At 42.5% G+C, this 21,243-nt stretch overlaps 1 protein-coding gene across 1 annotated transcript; it reads right to left on the reverse strand.

The window, feature by feature from the left end:
• Nucleotides 1–160: 160 nt before the first annotated feature.
• On the reverse strand, nt 161–20,310 carry LOC119725177. Its single transcript, XM_038196538.1, has 4 exons — nt 20,193–20,310; nt 4,238–6,341; nt 3,348–3,735; nt 161–1,893 (listed from the first exon to the last, which is right to left on the reverse strand). The coding sequence occupies exons 1-4, from the start codon at nt 20,308–20,310 to the stop codon at nt 1,549–1,551; spliced, it is 2,955 nt and encodes a 984-aa protein (XP_038052466.1). The 3' UTR covers nt 161–1,548.
• Nucleotides 20,311–21,243: the final 933 nt, after the last annotated feature.

Genomic DNA, 21,243 nt, shown 5'->3' on the forward strand with positions numbered 1-21,243 from the left:
CAAATAATCAAGGATGTTTTATTCTTCATCTTAACTCTGTACTATTAACAGGAATAGCTTGTGACGCCATTTTTTAATTAGATGACAATATTCTACGCCCATCTTTAAACTTTACTAGACGATTACTGAAACCTCATTTTTCGATTAGTTAAAATAAAGTTAATATATTACATATCATAACTTGTAACTAATATATTTTAATACTGATATGGCAGCAGCAGCTAAAATATCTAAGGTATAGTTATATTTCCAAAAATGATCATTTTTTTATGTGCATTTTAGTTGGTTGGTACCCGTTCTTTTTGGCTGAGTCCTTTCTGGGCAAGGAGCGGACCTCAGTAGTTTGGCCCTGGTCCAAAAGTGACAACAGACCAAACTTTTCGTTTGAAGATCAACTTTAAATATTTTGCGCGGCTGTGTTGCCGACATTTGTACTATTCTCATAACAACTCAACATTTAAGCAGAATATATTTCCTTACTATTTACATATATTAACATAATTATACAGCAAATGGACCTACACGTACAATTTAGTTAACACCAATGCAAGAATATATACTGATACGAATAATCTCATTATTTTTGTAGATTTACTACTTTAGAATAAACAATAATTATACACAGAAGCAAATTATTCCAATTGTAAATTATACATTTGAAACAATATTTTTTTTCTAAGGACTCTGTGAATTAAACAAAGTGTACACGTACGGAATATATTATATTATCCACCAACATCAAATCAGGCGTTATGGCATGCAATTGATCAAGCTTTGATTTGAAAGACGAATGCGAAATGAACTCTGATTTTGAAGTTTTGCACATTCCGATTTAATAGTCTGAGTATCACGTCTGATTATGTCTAGACATGCAGATAATGTGCAAGCCGCACGCCAGCCAATCGGAGCCTTCTTTACTAAATCGTGACGTCATTTCATTCCCAAATCAGGACTAAATGGTTTGATTGGTATAATTTGAATGAAGTGTTTTGCAATACAACAACAGACGGGCGCATAGCGCATGACATGATACAGAGCGTGTGACACAGGGTTTTCTTTGTCATTGTCTATAACGCGCAACGGGTGCATGACCGAAGACCCGATATAGAAAGCGCCCACTGATTGGTAAAAATCTAGAGGTCAAGAGCGGTCTTCTTGCCTAATTAATGAGCGAATCTGCTCATCATAGACCACGTACATATAGACTACATTCCGATATCCGATAATCCCATATATATGGTCTATTGAATAATCCCTTGCACAGCAAGGGTCTATGATATGCCAAAATAAAATATTATAGTTTTAGTGATATGACTCTTCTTTAACTTATTTTTAGTGGGAGTGGCTTTGACTGGACCACAATCGAATGGACCAGCAGTGTATGCATCTTTTTATGCCAGGGGGTCAAAATAATAACTTCACAGTTCCGACGTCTGAACCGTCTTAAAACCGTCCAAAAATGATGTTATTTTTCTGTTTATGTCGTCATCAAAAGTCCGCCCATTGGGAGCAAGTTATGGTACAGTCCATGGTCTTATCCCCGTCTCTCTACAGACGGGTTCCATTCAATCCCATTCGCTCAGGCATCACCGGGCTGCCCGATACCGGACTCTCTGACGTCACCACCGACGAGGATTTCGTCATGGCCGCTCCTGCGCTGGTCCCGGACTTGCCGGTCGACATTGTACCACTGCGGCTGCTGGTACCCGCGGAGCGTTTCCCGCCCAACTTGCGACGCCACATGCTCCACACACGCCGGTTGCAGACGAAGGCCATGAACACGAAACAGCCGTGGAACGCGTTCAGGGTGATGGCGACGTAGTAAATGGCGGTCTCTCCCGTGAACGCGGCGATGAAGAACCAAATCCAGGTGAGTCCCATCAGAACAGACACCTTGAAAGTAAAAACCAAAACAAAATGAGATGTCACTTCTTAAAGCTATAGTCCATCATTTGTAATTAGTGCATTTTGTTCGTTTGAAGCAACAAAAGTGTTCAAAATCTAATGAAGGATACCGAACAACTTAATTGATGAAGTTTTAGCTTCAGCTTTATATTCCTCAATTTCAAATCAAAAGTTGCTAAATCATGTTTCGAATAGTTTTGAATAGCAGCTTTACGCGATGTCGCGCACTGATCCGACGAATTGTAGCAACCGCGCGCGCCTGTGCGTCGTTCCAATGCGTGTGCGCGCTGCGCCGAATAATAAAACGTACTACTAATTTAAATTTTCCTACGGTGCTTCTTAAGACGCACCGTTGGAAATGCCTTCTTTCGTTGATTTCTTCAAAATGAGAGCTTGCCAGAAAGGATAATTTCACAGGGAGATAGTCCCCTTACTATCTTTCAACCAGTATGTTTTTTTCAACAATAATTACGCCAGTTACTTTTTTGGATAGCTGCAAATGATGGACTCGGACTTTAACGGGGTAAACATTATGCCTAGCCTACCGCCCTCATGGATTGATCTGAAATTTCCACTATTGTTTACAAACACCGTTGACCAGTCATTTTGGTTGGAAAGACTTTAATCCATTACAATTTAAACGGTAGTAAGTACCTGAACTTACAGCTATTCCTCATAATTGTATAGGCCTATACATAAAGGGAGGTACAGTGTATGTAATCGGTATGTACTGTCTGTTAACTAGTAAAGTATATTTTTGTGTTTTGTTACGCGATATGCTATATACATTTTCTAATTAACATAAACCATCAATGTATACAGAGCGCCATTTTGTATGGGCGGCCAACAATGTCATAATTTCAACCGTGGTTGACAACAGACGCCCCATGCGCCGTCAGCATTTAAAAGAGAGGCATGTTTGGTGTGTTATTTACTCAGTGCTGTCAATATAGTTTAATGTGTTGTAAAAGTTGAATGAAATTTATTCTTTTGTTCTGTAATGGTGGCCCAATGAGCTGACAAAATTTGCAAAAAGGACAAATTGCAGCTGTGGCATACAAAAAGAAACGTCGGTATAATTCCGAATGTTATTCCCGATGTGGATTCTTTTGGGGTTTTTTGCAATGACGGTCGCCCATATATTTATATACTTCAGGTTTTGTAAAACACCCCTCCCGCCATAAATATTATCTATGGTATGTGCCTCACGCGCGCAGTGCTAAAAAAAATCTCCTTATTTGGAAATTGGCGCGCTGGGCGCGTAGTGCGCGACGTAGCGCAGAACGCAGCGGTGTTTTATCGGCGGTTTAAAACCACCCACGTGACTGGCTCTCGACCAATAGGACTGGGTGAACCGTCTCATGTATTTATGAATAGGCATTCAATTAAGTTTACTTCAGGGGAAACAGATTATTTTTGACTCCTTATTTGTCGATGCAAACCTTTAAGTAGATGAAGAATTCATCACTCGCTCTCTTCATAGCCGACTTATCCTTCTCGATAAAGCTTGTGATTTTCTTGGAGGCCCGCAGGCCGATGACGGTCTTGCCAAAGAGGGCGGCGTTCACTACCAAGGACGCCACCACCGGCAACCCGAAGGCTATGAGGTTGGCCAGCTCTGGGCGTATCCAGCACACCCCGCCCAGACCGTAGTTGAAGTCGATGGCTCCCTCGGAAGGGAAGGAGTAGACGAAGTGAAGTGGGAGGCAGATGATGACGATGAAGGCCGGCGCGCCCCAGCTGAAGACGCACATCCACGTGAGGGCGTGACCACCCTTCTCGACCAACCTCGGCCCGGTTGTCATGGAGAATGTGCGGCTGACGTCAAAGCTGTATGAGCAAGAATAAAATAATGCTCAACTGCATATCTAATAATTTCTACAACAGTTTCTGTTCCGATTACAATATCTCTGTAATTCTGACATGTGTAACTAAAGGAATGGCTGCTATTAGTTGTATATGATGGTGTTGTCAATTTGGCTTTTTTTGTCTTTTCATTGAAATAGTAATCTATTATGTCCAGGCGACAGTAGGTTCGTGTTCTCCTCTATATCCTGTAGTTTGATGGTCATGGTAATTATGACATAATATCATTCCTCATTGGCGTTTTCGGTGACAAAATATGAAGAAGCAGTTTTGTGTGTGATGAAGACTGTTTTCAAGACTGATCTGTGGCTGAGACTGTGGAAGGACAATGTCGCCAGAACAAGCCATCAGCAACATTTTTAAGAATATTGTTGATATAAAAAAGTAATTGTCGTGTATAGCTTGACTGAATTTACAGTTAATATCATGTTTGTTGTGTTTTGTTGGAGAAAAAAGTATTATTTACCCTAGGGCTGTCATCCAGAAGAAGCAGGCCAGCCAGATGTAATGGGACACCACCGCCATGAAGGTACAGACTCCAGGGGAGTCGCGAAGCGCGGAGCCTCCAACCAACAGCAAGATCTCCCCTGTGAACAGCGCCACCACGAAATGCATAGTTGCCAGCCCGGGTACAGTGCGTAGACTCGAGAACGCGCAGTAGGTCACGAAGGTCAGGAGAAGCGCCAGCGAGGACAGCGAAGTGCCCACCACGTTGAGGACGTACTGAGGGAGTGAGTAGTCGAACCAAGGGTCTTGGAAGGCATACTGACAGACTTTAGCGCTGTTGTTCGGGAGGAGTAGGTACTCAGATGACTCTAAGTACCTTCCCTCGATGTTGAACTTCATCACACCGTCTTCTATCAGGTACTCAGATTGGCCGAGAGTGATGTGATAACACAGAAGGTCTTGAGTGGCGTTGCAGATGACGATCTCTCGATGGACGCTCTCGACGTTCGGCGAGGAACTCTGAAGTGCATACTCCACGCGATCGAAGACGGTGTCTGTACGGTACAACAAAGGCTTGTCCTCGCTGGGGTAGATGTACTTGACGCCTTCGAAGACGTAGACGGTCACGAGGTCTGGGTCAAAGGTCATCTCCTCGCAGCGGTCAAGAGAAACATCTTCGGTGCAGGATTGTGTCAGCTTCACGCTTAGGAGTTCTACCGATGGGGCGTGACTGGCAAGAGTAAACTTCAACGATGTCATCTGGCCAGTGAGGTTGTTGAATTGTTCCCAGGTCGTACTGGTGTTGGACACATCGAAGGACAAAGACCACATTGTCTCGGGGGTTTCTTGATTGGGAGTGGGTGCCGATGCTTCAACTCCGTAAGTCACGAGATTGAGGTTGGTGAAGGCAGTGTGGTTGTCGAGATGTAGGGCTTCTTCGAACAGCGATACAAAGATTTCCACCCAGGAGTTTAGTGCAGTCTTTTCATCAACTGAGACAATGGCAATCGCTTGTACAACAGGGTAGAGTTTGTTGCAGTACACACCACTCATCTCACCTGCTGGAATGCACTCTTGGGCGTTGAACGAGTAGTTGAAGCCATACGGGCACTCCAGGTCCAGTGCAACCGAGTCGATAGCATCATCTGCAAGCGGGAGAAAGTCGAAAGGGATTGAGAGCGGGGTGTCGCCACTCCCTGGGATGGCTCTCGGGTTGAAGCAGTCACTTTGTAGAGTGATGCCGTTGCAGATGACACAGTGTGGGTTTTTGTACCACTCTTTGTCCAACTGAATCAGAGCCGTGTAGCTCTTGCAATAAACAGCCGCCCACGATCCGGAAACATTGCCAAGTAAATCCGGGCAGTCCTCGACCACATCTGGCTTGCAGATTCTGGCTTGCTGAAAGGGTGCGTCACCAGCTTCGACCGCTGGACGTGACGGGGAGAACCGGTAGGCGAACTTCTCGCAGTCGACATCCTCAACCGTTGACGGAGGGGTAAAAACGCTCTCCGTGCACTTGATTTTGCCGAGATTCCAAGGATGCATATCTTGGAGTTTGACTCCCCGGCAGAAGGCACAGTAGATGTTCTTGTAGTGTCTCCACTCCTCACCCAACCTGCCTGTCACCGGTATGGAATGGACCAACGTCTCGGTGTCATTTAAAGTCAGGTTGCCGATTAGAGTCTCCTGTTCCGAGTCGCACTTGGACACAATCTCCTTGTTCTTGTAACCGGACGGACAGCCTGCTTCCAGCCAGTGTCCGCCGTACTCGGGCCTCGATGGGATGACTCCCTCGTTGTTAAGATTGGAGATCCAGGTCCGGATGCACTGTTCGTCAGTGTGGCGTGCCGAGGTGATGTCGGGCCAGGAGAATGAATCCCCGGCTGGAGTGGGAGGCCAGGCCTCGTAGCAGACATTGCGGGGACTGTCGTGACAGCAGTCGCCATAAACATCACAGATCTCGTCACACAAGCAGCGCGGCAAGGTGTCCAGAAGCGCCAGGCACTCCTGTTGACAGCCTTCCTCATCCGGACAGGAAGTTGGTAGGGTGTCGTTGATCCCGCAGGTGACCTTCTGGCCAAGCCCGATTGGATATGCTTCAGGTATCCCAACCGGTGGATCAACTGTGCATTGAAAAATAAAATAAAGGAAGAAAGTCTTTACATGGCGCTTCATCTTCGCAAGGTTAGCCTAAAGGCATCCTTTTTACCTTGTCTGAACAAGGCCTCAAAATCTCTCGCGGCGGATTACGCGATAATAGGTCAGGTCTCTAGTGAGGATACTGTGAACTGTTGACTGAATTTTTCTTGCTGCTGCGAACACCTGCCGTGACTGGTACCATTACCATCTTGTATATTACTACATAAAATGAGTATGACTACCAGGCAACTAACTCCAGGTAACAATTCTCTCATGTGGAATATTTCTTAGTGTTTTACAATCACTGATGTATATCCTCATTGGTATTTCTTGATTTATGTGATAATAAGATTGGAACAAGTTTGTAATTACAAAATGCAAATACTGACGCGGTTTTAATAACCAAAACTCCATGAGAACAAGGGGCTTTAATTGGCCAATTTCAATCGCCATTAATCCCGAGATCTCGCTCGTTAGCGTGGCTTCACATTAATTTCAAGCCTCATTTTTACACCCGAATATCCTCGTGGTGAAATTTACGACCTCTCAAAGGATGCCGAGAACAGCAAAACTGCCTTCCCCACACGCTCGTCGATAATTATTACTTCACAGGAAGCAGTCTTTATTGTCTTTTTTTGTTGAGAGATAATTATCCTTTCTTGAGAGAAAATGAACTTTGTATGGGAGGCTGTTTGGACAGCTGGGCCGTAGCTGACCGGGTCGCTATTTTGTCTTGTTTATAACAGCGGCTCGTCTAGACCAGGTCTCCCATCGCTGTAGTCTTGGGAGATTGTGGATATGAATGATCTGTGTTCTATTTTTTTTTTATTATCGCCCAGTAAGCTAAATTTTGTTAGAATTTTTTTCAGGGGGAGGGATAAGTAGATGTCCAATCCAATAAAGATGTTTATTTCTCGTCACACGCTCAGGATGGAACGTTTAGGATTGAATATTATAGCGATCCCGCCTTTTTCTTGTGTCTTGTAACATTGTTCGTGGTTTAATTTCGCTTTGAACTTATTTTTCGCAGCATGCGTGAAACGCTGTCAGCTTTGTTGAATAACAAAAAGACACCAAGGTTTGTTAAATTAAATAAAGATACCACAGGTCAATATTTCTGTTTTGTGTGGCACACTTGTCTTTTTTTGTTTGTGGTTGGTACGGAAATGGCTGCTATAGTGGTAACTTCACAAACTCTACAAAATTACAAGCTTAAGTCTGTACCAGTGGTGGACGTGCCATCACTTGAAAATATCTGTTCTCGAAACGTCAGGGAACGTAATGATGCTCTTAATTATGTTATATGGTAGCACATTATTCAGTAGAAACATGTACGACATTTCAGTTAACTGTTTGGTACCAGTATTACGTACTAGCACTTCAAAACTATATCAGTAACAATACGTCCAGGAACATTACCAAGATGGCTGCGGTAACATATATATATACAATGTATATGCCCATTCACCACAAAACACACAGACTACCCATCTCCCAACACAATAAGATGTACGTTGAACATTTGTGAGTATTGCCGGAATGAACACAGCCGCAAAACAAAAAAGTACCGTTAGTGTTAAAGAAATTTCATAAATTTGGCGCTCCCCTTTGGTCGACTATTCCTTAACTGCACTAAATGACCAACAACAGAAAAGCTCCGGTCAACGAAGGATATTTGTATCAATTGTTATCCCATTAACATATTTCGCGCGTGGTCGGCCAAATGCTAAATCTCGGAATAAGAACCAAAGTGGATCCCATGTATAGAAGAAGGATGCCATAAATTTTCGTTTGCAAATAAGAGAATGGGCGTCGTATTGATAATAATTTACGACCACGTTTTATTGAATTGGCACGGTTTTTTGTAAAGGGTCAGTAAATGGATTGCGAAATCCAACAAGTATTAACGAACCTTTTTTATTTCAAGGGAAGATACAACATTTGCAAACATTAAAAAAAAATGATCAAATTATCACGAAATACCCTACTGAATTGTTAGGGATTGAAGCATCCTGCAAAATTGTGGCTCCTGATCTGCTGACATTTTCAATAAAAACTGTATTTTTCCAACGCTGGTCGGCCGACCAGCTTTGGAGAAAACTGGCTTCAGTTTTCAAAAACTGCTCCAAATTTTTCATGTTTAGTTATTCCGCATTTTCTTTGCAATTGATTACACACATGTGAAGGGGCACAAGCCTGCTAGACTGATTTGATTCTTTCACCTTACAAATTGTTCCCCAAAGTCTTTACATTTCTCCGTTCAATCATCTTAAGTACGTACGTCAGGGAATCAGACTACAAGAACATGATTGGTTTTTCTTGGTTTTTCCAGCATTTACAAGCCCAAAACGTGAAACAAGTCAGTGTGACAATATTTGCTATAACATACCAATCCTCCCAATCCATGTACTTCTGAAAATTGCAGCAAAAGCAAATGTTGTAGCCTACATTCCCTTTAAAAGAGAGAGGTCAACGTGAAATGTGTGAAAGCGATTTTTAAGGCATGTCGGGAAAATCAATAGATCTGATCCAACACAAAACTCCTCGGACCCGTACAAACTCTATGCATAATCTGTAAAACTTAAACTGCAAATTTCAAATCCTCTATCCGTCGACGAATGACTGCTTGAAACTCTTCAAATCAGGCCGAAGCTTTTTGCGTGTGTGCTCTGTCCAAACCGCACCGAAAGAGGCTTGGGCTGTGTTTAAATTGTCTGCTTCTGCAATATTGGTAAGATGTCTGGAAATTAAGCCAGAACACGAAAACATACATGGTCTGATAAAACAAATTTACTTTTTGGTGTAAAGAGAAGCTGTTAAAGCTGTGCAGTTAAGTCATAGACATAAAGGCTTTAATACTCAATGGACGAAAAAAGATATCCGTTCTGCCAGCTCGCTCGCTTCAATATTTGTTGCGTGCAAATTCAAATCTCCGGTCCAACTCGGCCTAAGACAGAATCACGCGTCCCATTTCGAATCAAAATATAAAATTTCCCCCGCACAAAACATATATCCCACTGGACGAAAAAGGGCTGTTACCTTAGAATCCTTTCGAGCCGTTAAAACCGCCTTGCTCTTTCAGCGAAGCACGGACGAGTGGACAGGGCAACAGAATTATCGGTCCCTCGCTTTACGGTCCGTCGTTTCTCGAGGACTTCTGGCTGAGTTAGATACTATCTATCTCTGCCGTCCTTGAGATGATTGTGAAGAGGTTTCACGATCGGAATGAACAATATTTGCCTCCTTAAGACCCAAACTCCGAACGGCTTTAATCTTTTAAAACCATTTCCTCATCAATTTGTTTTGTAAGAGTGAGTAAAATGTTAACAAATTACGAAATGACCGATCTCGAACCAACGCAAGCTATAATTGATGATAAATAACCATCAATAAAGCAAGGGGGCACAGCAACAGTAAATTTAGTAGTCCAGCAGGAAGAGCATTAGCAAAATAACATTTATATCAAGATGACAATAAAGGCAAACATGAAGTCATTTTTACGGAATGGAAAAGAATGAAAGAATGGAGGTTTTGATGTCATCAAGGCGTAAAAAGTTAACAACCGTTAAATTCACTACGCATGCCACAACGTTATATTAGCTTCGCTGACAATGCGTTGCTCAAGTTGTGCAAATGTCGTGAAATTTATCATTTTCTGGCACCCAATTAATATCGTCGCATGTAACCTTGCAATAGTTCATCAAAGTACCATCTTCACAGAATAAGCTGAGTAAACGCCCTCGACTTGAACGAGCTACATCAATTACAACCCGCGATCCCACTCCGAAACCCTCAAGAGGATCAAACTGAAGACTTCAATCACAAAGTCTCACGCGAGAATCAAAACAGCAAGAGTCTTGCACTGGCAAAACGCACACTTGACCTATTGTACGTGCCAGTGCGCCAAAAAAAAAAGAGAGACCAAAAGTATACCAAAACCATAAAGATGTCTATAATGCGGCGCCCTTAAACCGGAAGTCATAACGTTGGCAACAGCATGTGTGTTGTATCTGTCAATAATGTTCTCAAATTAATGTCCCAACCATGCAATACAAAAATTAATTAGAAAAGTTGGGTTTTTTTTTTTTGGACCGTATACATCCGAGTAGGCTTCTCGGAAAATTAAATGTCACTGTGTTCATGTGCTTCGAATGAGTCTGGACATATACGTGCGATGGCACGCCTCGACGGACGAATTCGCACAGGGGGGAGATTGAATCTCAGTTAACATGATTCAGTAGTTCCTCGCAAGCGATGTTCGAGTCCAATTATTCAAATTGGAACTTTGATTTTTTTTGGGGGGGGGAGGGCTCACAGGTACGTTCTTATCATGTTCACTCTTATTTCCACAGAAATGAACATTTACTGCATTAGTTGATTCCACTTTGCAAGGAGAGAGACACTTGGTTGGGTTTTTTTTGGGGGGGGGTCGCTCATTTTCTAGAAGGGGCACTCAATGAGTAGTCTGAGGATATAGTTCACGTGTGCTCCACGACAAGCGTCAGGTATTATGTGAACGTGCAAATTGTACGCGACTCCGCGCGCCCGATCAGAGTCGATTCGGTCATGACGTCATTTCGATCAGACATGTGGACTAAGCTGTTGATTGGTCAATTTGGCAGACGCTTTTTTTTTCTTTTTTAGTACAACAACGGGTAACCAAAGACCCCGCTTACCGAAGAAGGCTCCCGCTGAATGGTCAGATCTGGAGATGATAAAGTCGCAGTTCTTGTTTTGCATTAATCGCCGATTCTGCTCGCATATCATAGATCCTTTCTGTGCGAGGGACATGCCGTATACTATTCGATGGGTTGTCAGCGTTTTTACCAACTGCACTCTGAGCGGTGGTATGTGCGCATTCAATAGTGGACATTGATTAATAGAGGACCCTTTGGTCCACGATTGGGTGAATGTCCACAGTTGGAAATCGTGTACCATATAACCGATGTGTATTCTTTTTCAACAATATTATGCGTTCAATAGTGGACCATGATCAAAAGAGGACAATAGGGTCCACGATTGGGTGAAGGTCCACGGTTCGAAATCGTGTACAAAGTCAATGGGGTTCTTCACAAAAAATAGAGTGCTATAATAATAACAGGACAACGAATGTCCACAATTTGAGGTTTTTACACACGTGTGTATATACGTGTATTATATAAAGTCCGAGGACAGCAAGTCAAAAAGACAACAACTGATTCCTTGCTGTCCTCGAAGGGAGATATTTTGTTGGAAAAGGTCCTCACACGGTCGTCTTTGTACTTACTCTATGTGAGAGTATTGCGGGGACGAAGGGAAACACAGGCAAATGCCTTGTCCTCATGATAATGGTAACGTACGACTCTGTGCTTTTTGCCAATCCCGCCTTCTCATTATAACTATCGATTGAATGAAGACAGATAAAATCAGCCATTTGACGTGACCGAGCGCACGTCAGCACTCTGGGCATAGCTTATTCTAGATGATTGCTTAGAGATTTTAATATCAGATTTCGGTGTTGGTTAAGTCGATTGCCGGACTATCGTTCGTCAATCGCGCGAGCAGTTTCCTGGAGAAATTGACATCTGACGGTAATAAAGTAACTTGAAGATGATTGTTCAAGATTTGACCGTAACTTGGTAAGGGAACTTCTCACTGTTTCAAGACATTTCTGGTTGGTAGACTCAAGGATTTGTCTATCAGGGAATCTTGTAAATTATTTTGCGAAAATAAGTTTGCCTGTTCTTGTCATTGTATGTTGCTTATAGGATTCTAGTTGATTAACGTGGTACTTTATCTCGCCAACTCCGGGACCTGGGTGCGATCGGCTCAAATATTTTGAAGAAATGTCCTCGATTTTTATATTGGCAAAGCGAGGACCTCAGTTACCCCTGTTTGTAGCGAGGATTGAAAAGAAAAAGGTACTATATAGCTCGATGTCTTACAATGGCCTAAACACTGACAACCTCGACTTCAGTTTGCTTATTTCAAAATTGGTCTTTGTTTTTTGGTGTTTTTTGGCGAGATCTTGCTGCGCCATGTTGTTTCCCATCATGCCTTGCGCGATCTCTAAGTGTAAGGAACGCGCACTCGCCCACGGAGTCGAGGCTGGGGGAAATGGGTAAACAGAAATCATCTTCCGACCTCAGCAGGGCCCAATTTCATGATTCTGCTAACCAGAATTACGTACTTACGATCACCATTTTGTGCTAACCGCGCTAGCAGAAAAACACTGTGCTATATCCTTGAGCACAGAATCCTTAGTTACAGGATGTACGCATGCGCAGAAGCCAAAATTCCTCGTTAATCTGTGAAATACGCTTACCGTACGCATGGATTTTTTCCGCAGCAGGGATATTTCGCTAAGCAGAACCAAGAAAAGGCACCTGACTGCTGACTGCGGGGGCCAATTTCACGGCGCTGCTAAGCACAAAAATTTGCTAAGCACAAAAAAAGTATGGCTTTTAAAACCAGGTTACCAGCCAAAACTCATTGTGATGTATATTGCTCGTGATTGGTATTCGGCTTTTGTTTGCTTAGCATGAAAATCACATTGACTTTTGGTTGGTAACAGGCTGCTTTGATAAATAAAAGCCAGACTTTTTTGTGCTAAGCAAATTTTTGTGCTTAGCAGCGCCGTGAAATTGGGCCCTGGACCCACGCATTGAAGCAACGTCCGCCATCTTGAGTCCCCCATCGCGCACGCGCAATGCGACGTTGGATTTCTTCTTCAGATTTAAGAGCGCAAATACCAGCGCACTTGGGAACGAGCAAATTCAAAGCGCAGTAAAAGGTCGCATACCGGTCAGTCATAATCAAAGAGAAATTGCTTGATGATTATCAGCATTTCCTACCGATCAATCAAGCCCCAAACAACCGTCAACGCGATGTCAAAAGACCGCGGTGATTTATCCACAGCGGCACGCGCGTCTCTATACGCCCGCCGTGATTCGCTAATTGGAGCCCCGGCCGCACTTTGTTTAATTTACGGTCACGAAATGCCCGGCCCGGACATTGTTGGGGAAAAAAAGAATATACGATTGATAAGTGGTGATTTTTCTTGTTACACGTCTTTCTGTCAATTTCGCTAACGCTAAATATTTCTTATTTCAAACCTTCACTCGGGTCCGGATTGTTCAAAGCACGCTTATATAAGCAAAATAAAGGATGCTGATAAAAAAAAACTATTAAAAACTGTAAGTAATCACAGATGTTTGATGAATGAATAATGGCGAGCGCTCATACATAATTCAACTGAGAATGATTCTTAATGAGTCTATACCATACTCTGATGACGAAAACAGTTTTACCAGATGTTTCTTTTCCAATGCACGATTTTTCTTTTATGGTTTTTATACCAGAGGAGTATGTTACACATAAATCGTGCGTAAAAATTAATGATGTATTTTATTCATGTGAGATTACTATAAAAATGATTTATTGATTTCTAAAGCGCAGACTCCAGTAAATATGTTCAATCAATTCTGAAAATCAGCCATTCATTTTCGTCTGAATTTGAGAATCACTCTTTACCCGCGTTTCATTTCTCACTACCAGAGCATTCGATTCCATTTCAGTTCAATCAATTAAGTGATTGAACAGCACCTTTCGTTTAGTCCATTCAGATTCGTTTACAAGACTTCCTTTTTCACTATTAGAGGGCGATTTCAAATATTCACCATTCTTTTTCATTTTTACTAGTCTAATGCAATCGGCACCAGATACAATGAAGGTTTTCTTTTTTATTAACCGTCAATCAAATTAGCTTTACCTGAAATCAATTTAGAAAAGGTATGCTTGCGTAAATGAATGCACAGGTAACGTAATTGGCCGTCTGTTTCTTCTCAAAACCGAATGAACGGACAATGAAAACGATTGAACTTTCGTTGAATTAAAATGGGATTAAAGACGCGCATTCAAATTCAGACGAAAACGAATGACCGATTTTCAAAAGTGAATGAACATGTCAGGAAATTGGCCGGGAAGACCTATATTAATGAAAAGTATGGAGGCCAGATAAACCTTCATTTTAAAATTGCAATTTTAGGAATAACCCCTTCAGTCTTTTCAAGGAAGAGCGGGAATTGTTAATGGTTGGAGCATGTTCCGGCATATGACGAAATTTGAAGGGAAAAAAAGTGTTATAGTAGTTGGACACTACACCAAACAAAATGTATAAGTTGGTAGTCGAACTTGTTTCAGAAATCCGTACTTTAAATTTGTACATTACCAAAACTTTATATAGATTATCCAGCAAAATATTTGAAACAATTTGTCAAATAAAGACATAATTCAACGCATTTGATTCGCTTAAATTATGAGGTATGTCTGCCTTACCGTTTTAATTTACGATTTCTTATTTTCTGTTCAAGACAGAGACTCGTGTCGCCACTTCAATCTTTTTCTTTTTCTGTTCAATGTTTCTTACATTTTGGTTTCATTACTTCTCCCTTTCTTGCTATCCAAAATGCTTGAAATGCAATAAACTTAAACAGGCGAGACACTGCTACATTAAACGGTCCAAATTGGTGATGCATTACTGAAAATGAAGTCACAAGACATAACAGACAGCCTCTTGATAAAGTGGACGAGCAGAGCTCGCGGTTTGAACGGAGTACTTGGGCAAAGGTAGCTCGCAGATTGTGAAAATGTGATTGCATGAACAAATTGCGCCCTGTGACTATCTTAAACTCATGTAACATAATATGGGCGGGAAACACTTATTTGATTTGTTGCTGCGGGATAGCAGTTAAACAAGTCGTCGTGTCTCTCCGTTGGACCGTTAGTTAGTAACAAACGCTGACATTGTTGCTCCTACATGTTTTGACCGATTTCAACCAAACTTTAAATTGTCAAAAGTATCAGTTGCCAGGCCAGCCCCAACATTTCACATGACCAAACTGGGGTCAAAGGTCATCATGGGGTCATTGGGGCCAAAAACCTGATGTTTCGACTCAAAACACTCGGCCTACCCCTTCCAGAAATTACACGGCACAATCACGTGCCTCATGCATGAACACGAATTCGTTGGCCCGCAGTTCCCGGGATTCGATCAAGCTTGTTTAACGAGGCATAGGATGGTACATTTTAAAGAGATTTTAAAAACTCAAAGAAGACGAAACTACACGTAGGCCTGTATGTTTATTTTAAAGGGTCATGCAATGTTTTTTTTTAATGCAATCCTTGAAATTGCAACTTGGTGTCCCATTTAACCTTTATTATTTTCGTGTTGCCATTTTCGAGAATATTTTGATGCCTTTTTGTTTTGATGCTAATGCAAAGACCCATACTCATGAGCAAAAGTGTGATGTCATTTCTGGCAGAGAACTCAAATGTTACAGTTATTTCAGCACCACAAGTTGCAGGAATTTTGGATATTTTGCTGTTGTAAATTTTCTTTTCTGTGGTGATTCGGTGTTGTGTCAGTACGCGGCAGTAAGCCAATGTGCAAACTTTTCGCACAAATGTTTTCAATGAGCAAAATTTTGGGTGCACACTTTTGAACACCAAACCCCTAAACTGGACAGTGTCTTCCTGAAATGACATCGCGCCAACAGCGCACTCAGTTGTCCGGAAACAAACATGGACAAGTTTGAATGTTTAAAGAGTGCACTTTTTAATAAACTTAACCAAAAAGGGATGTTGTTTTTACACATTTAAGAGGAGGAGAAAGTTGCACAGAATTATGTTCCATGTACCCTTTGAGGGTTTACACAGAATGAAATGAAAATGCCACAAAATGGTTCCGAAATAATGAAGATATAAACAATTTAGAGAATTTATTGTTGTGTTTCGGTGTACTTTATTGAAACGTTTGGACGGGATCAACAAGAAAAGCAAGCTTAGTAAATCGGGGCCGTATCATAAGTCCGACGCCTTATAGGTCCGACGTCGGAAAAACAAGGCGTTTAATTTGTCGGACCTACGAGGCGTCGGACCTATGAGGCGTCGGAGCTATGAGGGGTCGGACGTATGAGGCGTCGGACATAATGAGGCGTCGGACTTATGGGCCTTTATTTGGTTAGGGGATGCCATTTTGTCGGACTTATGAGGCGTCGGACCTATGAGGCGTCGGACTTATGAGCGGACCCCAGTAAATCTTGTTCCACATTACACGCAGTTCTATACAATTGTGCATCTGTTTACACAAAGTGTGTCGACTTTAGCCCATACCATTCATTGTCAATCTTGTAATCCTAACAAGTCGACAGTCAGTCAGTGAGTCGATCCGTGAGTCATTCTGTCAGTAGGCTGGCCCTTTGGGACCAGCAAATATGCTCATATGTATGTACCCCTCCCCCACATACAAACGTTTTATGTCGGTGACGTCATCAACAGAATTACACATGGCTTATATGCGACAGGAGCTTTTGAAATTCACTCTGAAAAAAACACTAGTCATTGACAAATTAGTGATACAAAAGACATTGGTAATTTCCGTTCAATCTAAACGGCGTCCGGGCGGCGAAACTGTCGGCATAATATGTGACGATGTTAACGGAGCGTAATGGATTTCTCGAAAAGGTTGCTATGTTCGCCGGATGATAACACTCCACTCTACATGTACAGGAAAGTAAATTATACTCCGTGCGAATGCGGAGCAAAGAGAAAAATTGACGTCACGAAACATTAGCGCCGTAATCAAAGTTCGCCGCGATTTTGAAATGGTTTCAACTACTACGAATTTATATTATTTTGTTTCCCAGCGGGCCTCGGTGGCGGCGTCACAAGTTCCCGTTCGCACTCGTGATGGCGTCAATTGACCGTTATTCAACAGAAAATTAAGACAATGCAGGCCTAGTAAAACTGGGCCAGAATGCAGAAATTCTATGCAACTGAGTCAGAATGGTTATTTACTGGAAGTCTTTTCATGCATCGGGTAAATGGTTTATAAACACCCTGGGCCGGATTTAGCCATTGGCGTTACTGGGTAATCCTATACGATGGCACTGCCCGGTCATTTTACAGTCAGTCAATCAGTATGGGGAGTCAGTTGGGAGTCGGGGAGTCAGTTGGTCAGTCACTCAGTCAATTGGGGAGTCAGTCGGTCAGTTGGTTAGTCATTCACTCATTCAGTCAGGGAGTCAGTCAAAATAGTCAGTCGGTGAAATAGGTGCAAATAGGACTCCAGGTTGGCCCTCTAGGAATCGGCAGCGAAAAAGCTCAAATTGATGACATGTAATGATTAAAGTGTTAAAAAGAAATGTTTCACGTTCACAGCTAGGCTATATAGGAGCAGTCTATAAGCCTTTTCGGAGTTCCAACTGCGCATTCATAACCTGTGACAACGCGCATTGTTTGTCTCAAATGGCCTTTGACATCATCGCGCCACTGACTTTACAAAAAGGCTGTGTGCGCATTGTGGGTACTGTCAAAGGGCATTTGAGACAAATAATGTGCGTTGTCACTGGTTATGAATGCGCGCAGTTGGAACTCCAAAAAGGCTTATTGCGTACCAGTTTCATTATCAACAAGATCCTGTTCATTTCTCTTGCTGTCAAGGTACAATACCAGCAAAGCAAACAACAGTGGCATACCCACCTTCATTCTTTTGTAAAGGAAATCTTGCAATCCCATTTGAGAAGGGGTCAAATTGTTATTGAAATACCAGATCGAATGTAATTTGCACGAAAAGGGCCGTGGCACACATTTGATAAACACGACTCGTGTTTTTCTTTAATCTTCTAGGCTTGTAGGAAATCCTATGTATGTTGTCTTTAATCATATACCTTAATTATTAGGCTGTAGCAAGTAAATTACTTTCTCTCGGGAAATCAGGCAACAGAGCTTGGCTCAAAGTTCCTCAGTGCGTGTACTCACGAGCATTACTCCGAATTCCAACACGAGCACAGCGATCACTAGCTATATGATTTCTAGTTTGATTTTCGAACCATCGATAGGATTAGGCTGACTAATAGTTTGCACGGAAATTAAGTTTTACAAAACTGACAAGCCATTTGTAAGGGGTACTGCCAATCTTTATGTGCACATTATACAGGGAAAGCCTCGATGCTTTTGGTCATTTTAATATCAGCTTCGCGAGCTTGGGCCTTCCATGGCCACACCTCGCCAGCCGTGGTGTTTGTCCGGCCCCCTCAAATCAGAAGATGGGGGTCGCCTGTATTTCCAATGATAAACTGTCTGACCCCCTAAAATCAGAAAATGGGGGTCGGTTGTATTTCTTTAATGATGAAATTGTCCAACCCCCTAAATTAAAAAAGGGGGGTCGCCTGTATTTCTAATGATACAATTTTCCGACCCCCTAAATTTTACCCTAAAAGGGCCGGGTTATTTTGACCATCTCTTAGCCGGGGGGCGGATTCCCCCCCCCCAAGATCTCGGCCATCGAGTGACGAAAATTTTTGAAACTCAGTACATGCATAGAGCAACTCTTCATGAACATACCCAAGAAATTTCATGACTAAAGGTCAAAGGGTTTTGGAATTATGGCTAATTATTTATTCATATGTACGAATGACAATACTGCTCTCTGTACACGACGTATATGGGGAAATTCAGTTTTCACGGCGCATAGCGCCGTGAACACTGAAACGTCCGATTTTTATGTTTTTGGTATCAAAAGATGCGTTAAGGCTCGAGGCTAAAAAGTCAGCTCGGGTCGCGGAAAAAAAATTCAAGGCTATCGCGGAAAACGTTGGGGGGGGGGGGCGGAGGTCGCGTGAATTACTGGTTTTAAAATTGTCCGATTTACTAACTTGTATGTATCTCTTGCATGTATCTCTGATGTTTTTTTAATGCAGGACCAAAGCGCACAGAGTTTATGAGCCACTTGATTATTTGGTACCAACTTTGGAAAAATCAGATAAACCTTTGTGTGCATGTTTTTTTTCTGGCCCAAATTTAACGTAAAATTAAACGTTCTCAGCTTCTTACTTTTTCCAGACATCAGATGGCTGTTAGAATTTTTGAGCCAGAATTGAACGTTGCAGAATTAAAGTTTTTTAATAAGGATAGAAATTTCATTGCTAAACAGGAAAACAGTCGTGTACTTATTGCCAATGTTTATGTGACTGTAAAAATGCCCCGCGAATGTTGAAGAGTTGCGCGTATGACCTGCTTTCACGTCGATGTTTGCGAAGCCCTGCAGTTTTCACGAAAGATATTTATACACTTCTTGGTACCGAGGAAGTGAAACAGAGCGATACACCATCCACTGCATGTACACGTGCAACTTATCCGGACATGAACTTCGCCGATGCCGACCGGGAATTCAACGGACACAACCATGCCAGTTATTACCGGGGTGTGAGAATTTCAAGGAAGGCCATTTGTTCGTGGTTACTGCCGATTTCCCGACGAATTTGTACGCATTCCTACTCATTGATTTAAAAAGAAATATGCTAGCTCGAATGATTTTTTTCCAAACCGCAGTAGGCTTTTATGAGCGGGCCACATTCAGCAAGGTAGGTATTTATAGTCAATCCAAACACAAAGCAAAAATATTTCCAGCACCGGTAAATTGTTATTTATTTCGAGTTAAGCCTATCACACTTCTTTTTCAAGGGGGCAGATTTGGGGCAAGCTAAAGCGCAAACTGTCCTGTGAATATTAAGATTACTTTCAGCAAGTTGAACTGGCATGTCGGTTCGAATAAAAATAATCTGAAGGGTTTGGACAACTAAACGAGCAAAAGGTTTGTAAATGTCGTGTTTCTGGCAAAGCTGTGATCGGCAGCACATGCACTAAGCGAAACCATAAGCAGAAACACGGGAAAATATTAAAAATGCGTTTCTTCGGCACCAACAATGAATTGGACTGCATTTCCTCACTTTTTTGTATTAGAAAAAAAAATCAAAACAAAACAGGCAATAATTCTAAAACTGTAAAATACTCACTCCATATTTCGCAATCGCCCTCGGTTTCTTGCGCGGTAACGTCGTCCCGAAGTAACTGAAGACACACGCAGACGAACACCAAAACCACCAACTTGAACTCAGCAGGCGATTGGGCCATGCTGCCGGTTTCCCGCGCGCACCAAATTAAAGTCTACTAATACGTCAAGTTGCAGGCGACCGAACGATATGAATGGACGATCACGACCACATTGGGACGAAGTTGAGTTTTTATTGCCGCATTGCACCAAGCGCCAGTTTTATACACCTTCAAATGCACACTGCGCAGGTGCGAATCGTGACGTCATTTTGCATCGTGACATGCGAAGCTTATAAAGTAACATCTATAAATTGATTTTGAAAATAATAATTACCCGGTTAAAAACAAACACTGGCAATTTGTTTAAGTTTTGAAAAGAGGCCCCAATTGTTGTTTTAAGCCTGGGAAAATAACGAATAGGCTTCTCCGCAGGGGCGGATCCAGGAATGTTTACGGGGGGGGGGGTCCTCAGCAAAACAATCGTGAAATGTGGACCGTTTTTTCCCCGTACACTTGGCGTCCGTAAAATCGAAAACTGGGGGGGGGGGGGGGCTGTTCAAATTCGACGATTATTAACACTAGATTACAGAATGGTGTACAAATACCCCCTATCTAAGCTGCGTCTGTCCGTATTTTGAACAGGCGGTCATTATACCAATATATTTTTGTTTTGGGGTGTCAGAGGGGGCCGGGAGGGTGGTTCGCATTATTTTTTAGGAATTTCTATGCAAAAGAAAAATAAAATTTGACAGAGCTGGGGGGGGGGGGGGGGGTTTGCCCCCCCCCCCCCCCCCCAGACCTGCGCCTGCCCCCCCCCCCCCCCCCCCCCCCAAGCGTGTTTCATGCGATTCAACTGGCGCGGCGGGATGCTTTGTACCCTCTTTCAAAACCAACCAACTAGCCACGCCCCTCACAAAATGATACTGGTATGAGTGGGGGCGCCCTTCCTGCCGCGAAATAAGTCCGAATTGATTCTTGGCTACAACTTGAAATTACACACGATTCTATGAGTAA

This window comes from Patiria miniata, unplaced genomic scaffold (assembly GCF_015706575.1).
Source record: "Patiria miniata isolate m_02_andy unplaced genomic scaffold, ASM1570657v1 HiC_scaffold_18, whole genome shotgun sequence".
Taxonomy (NCBI): Eukaryota; Metazoa; Echinodermata; class Asteroidea; order Valvatida; family Asterinidae; genus Patiria; species Patiria miniata.